The sequence below is a fragment of the Cyprinodon variegatus genome, unplaced genomic scaffold (assembly GCF_000732505.1).
Source record: "Cyprinodon variegatus isolate N-32 unplaced genomic scaffold, C_variegatus-1.0 Scaffold541, whole genome shotgun sequence".
Lineage (NCBI taxonomy): Eukaryota > Metazoa > Chordata > Actinopteri > Cyprinodontiformes > Cyprinodontidae > Cyprinodon > Cyprinodon variegatus.
The window spans coordinates 130,503-138,216 of record NW_015150994.1 but is presented as its reverse complement, the minus strand read 5'-3'; the positions used below and the strand labels follow the sequence as shown (position 1 = coordinate 138,216).

The 7,714-nt window shown below is 39.2% G+C and overlaps 1 protein-coding gene across 1 annotated transcript in view; it reads left to right on the top strand.

Moving 5' to 3' along the window:
• Positions 1-7,714, top strand: part of LOC107095375 (dystrophin-like) — a 369,912-nt gene that overhangs the window by 235,621 nt on the left and 126,577 nt on the right. Inside the window, 2 exon segments of the mRNA XM_015391433.1 lie at positions 2,079-2,392; positions 5,506-5,651. Of these exon segments, the coding sequence (XP_015246919.1) occupies positions 2,079-2,392; positions 5,506-5,651 (460 nt within the window).

The following is a 7,714-nucleotide window of genomic DNA, read 5'->3' as shown; positions in this document are numbered from 1 at the left end:
ATTTTATGCGTTTGTATTTTGAACTATTTGTAAATTTCGTATCATACTACACCGTAAGAGAGAGAAATTCCATAAAAGAAAGTAAAAAAGAAAACAATCCACTGGACTTTTTTTCAAGTTTGAAGACGTTTCGCTCCACATCCAAGAATATTTTTCAATTCAAAATGTCAGGAATAGCGTTGAGTTCGAGGTTTTATACAGTAGCCCATCAAAACCTTGTTTTTGTTCTGAAAACATGCAAATTGAAACGGACGAAGGGGTCCTCCCCTTTTGAATGGGGGTCGTTTGGCTTCTTTTAGACTTAGACAGATTTATTTTGGCATTTTGTATAGATTAGTGTTTACAAAAAGAAATTTCATTTAAAACAGCTCTAGAAAAATTATTTTTTTAAGTGCAGCCTGGAAAACAGTAAAATTTGAATTTTGTTAGCCTGTTAGCCTGCATTGCTCCATACCCTTATTAGTCTCTGAAAGGGGGATCGTACAATGCATGTAGAGATAGAAAGGATCAATGTTTTTCTTTTGCTCTGATTTTATCTCTTTTTTTGTCAAAAAGGAGAGAAACCTTATGAAATGTTCTATATCCTGCTTTTTTTTTTAAAGTGCAGCCTTGAAAACTTTAAAATTTGAATTTTGTTAGCCTGTTAGCCTGCATTGCTCCTAACCCATCTAAGTCTCTGAAAGGGGGGTCGTTAAAGGGAATTGTTGGCCTGGCTGAATAGGCGAGGTCCTCTGCTCTCCTGTGCAGGAGTTGGGGCTGCAATAATAGCAGGAAGGGATCAAATCAATTGTTGTATTGTAGGTTTTTGAAAGCTGAAATCTTAGTCCACCCCCTCTGTCAGTAGCCCATCAAAACCTCTGTCGGTTTTGATGGGCTACTGTATAAAACCTTAAACTCAATGCTATTCATTCGACATTTTGAATTGAAAAATCTTCCTGGATGGGAAGAGAAACGTCTTCAAACGTGGAAACAAAGTAGATTGTTTTTAACTTCCTTTTTTTGCAAGGTTTTATGACCTGGATGACTGAGAATCTTCACCAGGAAGAGAGAGAAATATATTTATAAACGTATACAATCGCTTGACTTTTAATTCCCCATTTAAATGGTTTCTGAGCCGATGATACTGATCATTGCAGTTTTACAAGAGGAACTTATGTTGATTCTTACTTAATAGATTTCAGCTTCTCAGGGGTTCACGGTTGTCGTCACCTGCTGTTCCAAAGCACAGAGAAGCTCTGTTGCCCTGTTGGAAGACATTAAAGAGGAGTTCTGACTTTGTTGAGCTCTGCTCTTAACCCCATGTGGGTTTATTGATCAGGGTTCTCTTGCAGTGTTAGAAAATGTCATCCTGCAGTACTCCACAGTCTTGGCTTTTCTTATCTAATGTATTGGCCGATCGAAACCTCAAACGGTAACATTAAGATAGTTTATTGCCTCTTCTTAAACTTTATAACCAAGTTGTTCTTCTAATGCAGGGGTCTTGTAACTTCAGGGCCACTACCATAGCTTTTAATGGTGCCTGAAAATGGTAAAGGAACCATGTAATGCTTTTGAGCCTTAATATACTAATAAAATTGATATATTTTATATATATTATAAAATATAATGATTGCAATTTAATTTTATAATAAAATTGGGGGGGTTCTATATTTTATGCAGGGCGGTTAGTCATATGTCAGCTTGTACACCTAAATTTGGCCAATCATCAGTCATAGCATCTTCATTCATATGTCACAGCTAATATATGCAGAGTAGTAAGGAATCAGGATTAATGGGCACTTAATGTCAAATCTGAAAGCCATTTTATGCAGATTTTTTTTTTTTTTTATGTAGTGTTTTTAAATGCATACAAAAGGTATTCCAAGTTACTAGCTTGAACATTTTGCACTGCAGGCTTTTAAAATGCTCCAAAATCTCCATGTCAAATAAACTCATATGCTACCCTATAGAATTCTATATCAAACTTTTTATAAATGGGTTACCTTCATATTCTGCCCAACCTGTGGCTGTTCCCTTGGTGGTTCTATTGGCCTTTTCTAACATAATCTAAAAGCTACAGAGTTTAAGCAAGAATGGAGGCTAGATGAAGGCACAAACGATGTACAGATTTGGAGAGTTTGCTGCTCGCCTATTTCTTGCCAAACTGAATGATGTTGGATTAGGGTTCAAATTTGTTCCTTTACTCTGTTGTAATAACAGGAGGAGGTGGCTCGCCTTTCCTCCCTGCAGCCCCAGGTGGAGCTCCTTGAAAAGCGTTTGAAGGAATTGAAAGATGAAAAGGAAGGAGAGGAGGACCCTTCTGCCTTTTTGGATGCTGACATCTCTGCATTCAAAGAACACTACCATAAGGTTTTGGAGGACCTGCGGGCCAGAGAGAGGCTACTACAGCTGGGTGAGAGCATTGACATAACTGCGACTTTTCAAACTCAACAGCTAATCACTAGTTTAGATTCCTTCACTAATGTCCTACTTAGCTTAAATATGTTAGCATATTTTGAAGACATTGCTCCCTGATGGGGTTTCACCACTTGATCCAATGCATCACACACACGACTGCTTCTGCCTTCTCACATTTGGATCAGTTCCTGTGCTCTCATGTCAACTTTTGTCACTTTGAAGGACAAAGAAATCCTCCTATGATTCGTTACTTTTCTGGAAATCCTGCATCTTTAGCTGTTATGTGTTACCAAGGTAACCAGCGTAAACCGTCTTCCCGTTTCCAGCTAACGTTTTAGCTGGCAGAAACTATTAGACTATTTGACAGGAACTTTTTTTGTAGGTGTCCTATAACCCTTTTTACCGGACACCTTACAGCCAATTAACCCGGACCAGGGCTCTGTCAGAACGTCTGCCCTAAACCCTAAATCCTTCAATCACTAAATGGAGAGTTGACTATATTGTGGACTTTACAGATGATCTCTACTTTTCGCTCCCCGTTGGTAACGTTACTTTGCCTCCCCGCACTATATCTCCGCCATCTTTGTTATTAGTCGCCCCTGTCATGGTAGCTAGAGCCTTGGGCGACCGCAGGCCGCTGTGACAACAAATCCCATGATGCTTTGCGAGGAGAACCCTCCTCCCAAAGAATTCCGTGATATATCTGCTCATCAAGAGAACATGGATGATCACTACTTTTTAAGGTGCATTGTGGGAAATTTCTTGTCCGCTACTTTTTCATCCACTAGTTATTCGGACACTCGTCTGAAATGGGTATATAGTGCCCTATATACAGTCATGGCCAAAAGTATTGAGAATGACACAAATATTATATTTTCACATGACCTGCTGCCCTCTGGTTTTCATGTGTGTATGTCAGATGATGTCATCACATTCAAAAATACCATTGCAATCATATTATGAGTAACAAAAGCTTTTAATGACAGAATGAGTTAATGCAGCAAGTCAATATTTGCAGTGACCTCTGCAATTTTCCCTTGAATGCTCTCAATTAACTTCTGGACCAAATCTTGTCTAATAGCAGTCCATTCTTGCACAATCAATTATTGCATTTTGTCAGAATTCCTAGGTTTTCTTTTGTCCACCCGTCTCTTGATGATTGACCACAAGTTTTCAATGGGATTAAGATCAGGGGAGTTTCCAGGCCATGGACCAAAAATCTTTATGTTTTGTTACCTGAGCCAGTTATATATCACCTTTGCTTTATGGCAAGGTGCTCCATCATGCTGGAAAAGGCATTGTTCATCACCAAACTGCTCTTGGACGGTTGGGAGAAGTGGCTCTCGGAGGACATTCTGGTACCATTCTTTATTCATGGCTGTGTTTTTAGGTAAGACTGTGAGAGAGCCGACTCCCTTGGCTGAGAAGCAACCCCACACACGAATGGTTTCAGGATGCTTTACAGTTGGCATGAGACAAGACTGGTGGTAGCGCTCACCTCGTCTTCTCAGAACAAGCTGTTTTCCAGATGTCCCAAACAATCGGAAAGGGAATTCATCAGAGAAAATGACTTGACCTCAGTCCTCAGCAGTCCACTCCCTGTACCTTTTGCAGAGTATCACTCTGTCCCTGATGTTTTTCCTGGAGGGAAGTGGCTTCTTTGCTGCCCTCCTTGAGACCAGGCCTTGCTCCAAGAGTCTCCGCCTCACGGTGCGTGCAGATGCACTCGCACCTGCCTGCTGCCATTCCTGAGCAAGCTCTGCACTGCTGGTAGCCCCATCCCGCAGCTGAAACACTTTTAAGAGACGGTCCTGGCACTTGCTGGTCTTTCTTGGGCGCCCTGGAGCCTTTTTGGCAACAATGGAACCTCTCTCCTTGAAGTTCTTGATGATGCGATAGATTGTTGACTGAGGTGCAATCTTTCTAGCTGCGATTCTCTTTCCTGTTAGGCCATTTTTGTGCAGTGCAATGAGGACTGCACGTGTTTCTTTAGAGATAACCATGGTTCACAGAAGAGAAACAATGATGCCAAGCACCAGCCTCGTGACAGATTGATCTCCAGCCCTGTCATCACCACCCACACCTGTGTTAATGAAGCAATCACTGAAACGATGTTAGCTGGTCCTTTTAAGGCAGGGCTTCAATGACGTTGAAATGTGTTTTAGGGGATAAAGTTCATTTTCTAGGCAAATATTGACTTTGCAATTAATTGCTGTTAAAACTGAAGCAGTAAACTTTGTAAATATTAACATTTGAATCATTCTCAAAACTTTTGGCCATGACTGTAGTGGTTAGGCTGGCCACTTCCCTCCAGCTCCCAGTGACCCACTCCTTCTCCTGGGCGTGCATAGTTTTTTACTCTGACTCCACCCTTTCTCTGAATTACAGGGTCTGACCAGGAGAAGGCGCTTCTTTTCAGTCAGTCATGACGGAAAGAATATTTTAGTACAAAGATTGATGCTTAAAAAGGAAGTGTAGGAGACCAGCCAAGGAAAATGGTAAAATTTTTAATGGCTCCCACTGTACTTTGTGCTCGTGCACATGCAGGTCACATTGGGGCTGTGAGGGTTCAGACTGGAGTCTGATAGTGGCTGCCATCAGTTGGTAGTTTGATCGACCATGCAGAAAAACATCGGATTTCAGCCAAAAATATCTGAATTCAGCTTCAATCCCTGCTGAGGGAACGTAGCCTTATTCTAAAACTTTTCTAAAAAAAAAAAAAAAAATCTGTGCTTAAAATAGAGTAAAGATTCATTTATAGCACATATTTATGCTTTTGTTGTTTATTTTTACTTTTATTAACAATCATTAGTTCTTCACTGTTTTAACACTTCATTAATTTAATAACCAGTTTTAGTTGTTTTTTTTATTTTTTGGACTTATTTATATTTAATCTATAATTAAATCTGCTGTTTGTGTATCTATGCTCAGATAAGCACAAAAGAAAAGCGTATTTTTAATTGTCCATAATTTCACCGGTGAACTAAAAGTCCATGTGGTTCTAAAAACTTTTTTATTTTATTTTCTAGTTTCATCTCGTTTGCTAAAACTGCAACAAGTCTAGGCTACCTTTCAGCCTCTAAAGCATATTTTCATTTCTGTCCTCAGTTTTGGAAAGCCTGCCCCCGGCCCAATACAAAGAGACCATATCCACGCTGTTGGCATGGTTACAGCAGTGCGAAGCCAAACTTTCCGTCCCATCAACGGCTGTTACAGAGTATCCAATTATGGAGCAGAGACTCAAGGATCTACAGGTATGCACTGAAGATTCTTTTCTCTGTAAGCATGAGAGAATGTAAATAAAGTTGCTGTTTAAACCTTTAAACCATGTACAGTGGGGGGAGGGGGGTATCAAAACTTTTTTAGGGTGTTTTAAGAAGAGCTGATATAGCTGGGAGTGCAGAGCAAGCATGCTTGCTCCACCAATGTTCAAAATTATATCATAGCTAATTGCCATTGAGAACAACTCCAAATCTCTAAAACTGTATTTTATGTTTACGAAACCAATTAAAACACACCAAAAATCCAAGATTTATATACCCTTTATATTTTTCTCCCTTTTCTCCTTTCTCCTTTTCCCTCTTCTTCTCTCCACTTACTCTTTTTCTTGTTGACTTCTTCTTCAGGTTTTCTCTTGTCCCCTCTTGCCGTAGTCTTTCTATTTTCTCCCTTTTGTATGCAAAATCTTATTTAGCCTTTCTTGGCCTCGGTAAATCTTGCAATTAGGAGGTCCCTCATGAACCCCCAAAGCCTGGAGCTTTCCTGGAATTATTGTTCATAAAGATCTTAGGGAAGCTTCTCAAAATGAACAAATCATGTAATTAATCATAATATTATTGGCTTGTTTTTTAAATAAACTGCTAAAAATGTTGTTGATTAACTGCATCTATCTATCTATCTATCTATCTATCTATCTATCTATCTATCTATCTCTCTGTCATCTATCTATCTATCTATCTATCTATCTATCTATCTATCTATCTATCTATCTATCTATCTATCTATCTATCTATCTATCTAATTTATTTTTTGTGTCTTTTTGGTGCTTGTTTTAGTAGTGTTTACCTCGATTTACAAATCCCTAAAATGACCGAGATGGGACTGGTTTTATGTTTCTCCCAGGCTGTGTGAGCCTTTAATCAGTTTTTACTATAAGTAGTAAGGTTTTATTATCAGTAACACTGAGTGAAAGGATGCCTCCTGTTACACTTTGAAGCAGCAGGCAGAGGAAGATCACGGCGTTCGTGGATCATTAGCTGGAAGCTTGATTTTAAACCCTTCAGCCACAGTAGGAAAGTTTGTTTATCTGATAAAAGAGGCGCTAACCTGGAAATTCACGTCGGTTTATGTGACGGATGCGGTTTCAGATTGGTTAAAGGACACAATTTCAAATGAGGATATCAAATTAATCATAAATTTGCCTTTTAAAACACTTATATTGATCTCAGTACCAACACTTTCGGAAGGATTTTGACTTTATATTTACACAAGCTATTGTTTTTTTTTAGGTTCCAGCGAAGAGAATTAAAAGAAAAAACACTTTTCCAACCTGTTTTTTTTGTTTTTTTTTGTTTTTAAAGCCACCCACAGATCTCATAAGAGCATTCCCTGCTTCATCCTTTGTCAAAATTATATAATTATATAAATGAAGCTTAAAACTATACAATGTTGTCGCCTCAAACGATGTTAAAACGTACTTTTAAGAACATTAAAGTAAGGTTTTAACTTAATACTAGCTTTGTGAGCGCTCAGCTGGAAGCTGCTGCTGCCGCAGTGCATGCTGGGACAGCTGTCAATCTCAAGAACGGACAAGTCTGCTCTGATGCATGCTGGGTAAAGAGGGAGGGACGAGAACAACATCCGGGGATTTTGTCCGTTCTCTGTCTTGTGTTCTTCAGAACTTGAACATTACCAGGGCTGAGGCTGATGGCGTTTCACGAACACATGAGAACGCACAAGTACAGATATTGGGTGCATTCGATTGTGTGGGGGGGACAGGTCATGTCGCTGCAATCTGAACATTAGATGTTTCTGATAATTATGCATTACAGCTTTAGCTTTTTCCCCAAACCAATTTAACATTTGACTTTTTCGGAATTTTCTTTCTTATTTTTTTATAAAAGCCAAAGGATATCTTATTTACATCAAGCCCAACTTATTTTAGGAGCAACATGTGAATGAAATGAGTGAAATCTGTACTTTCACACATGCTTCTATGCCTAAATGCGAATATAGCGCTCGCCAGTGTTGCCAACTTGTCGCTTTCGTCGCTATATTAAGCGACTTTTCAGACCACACTAGCGCTTTTAGTTTAAAA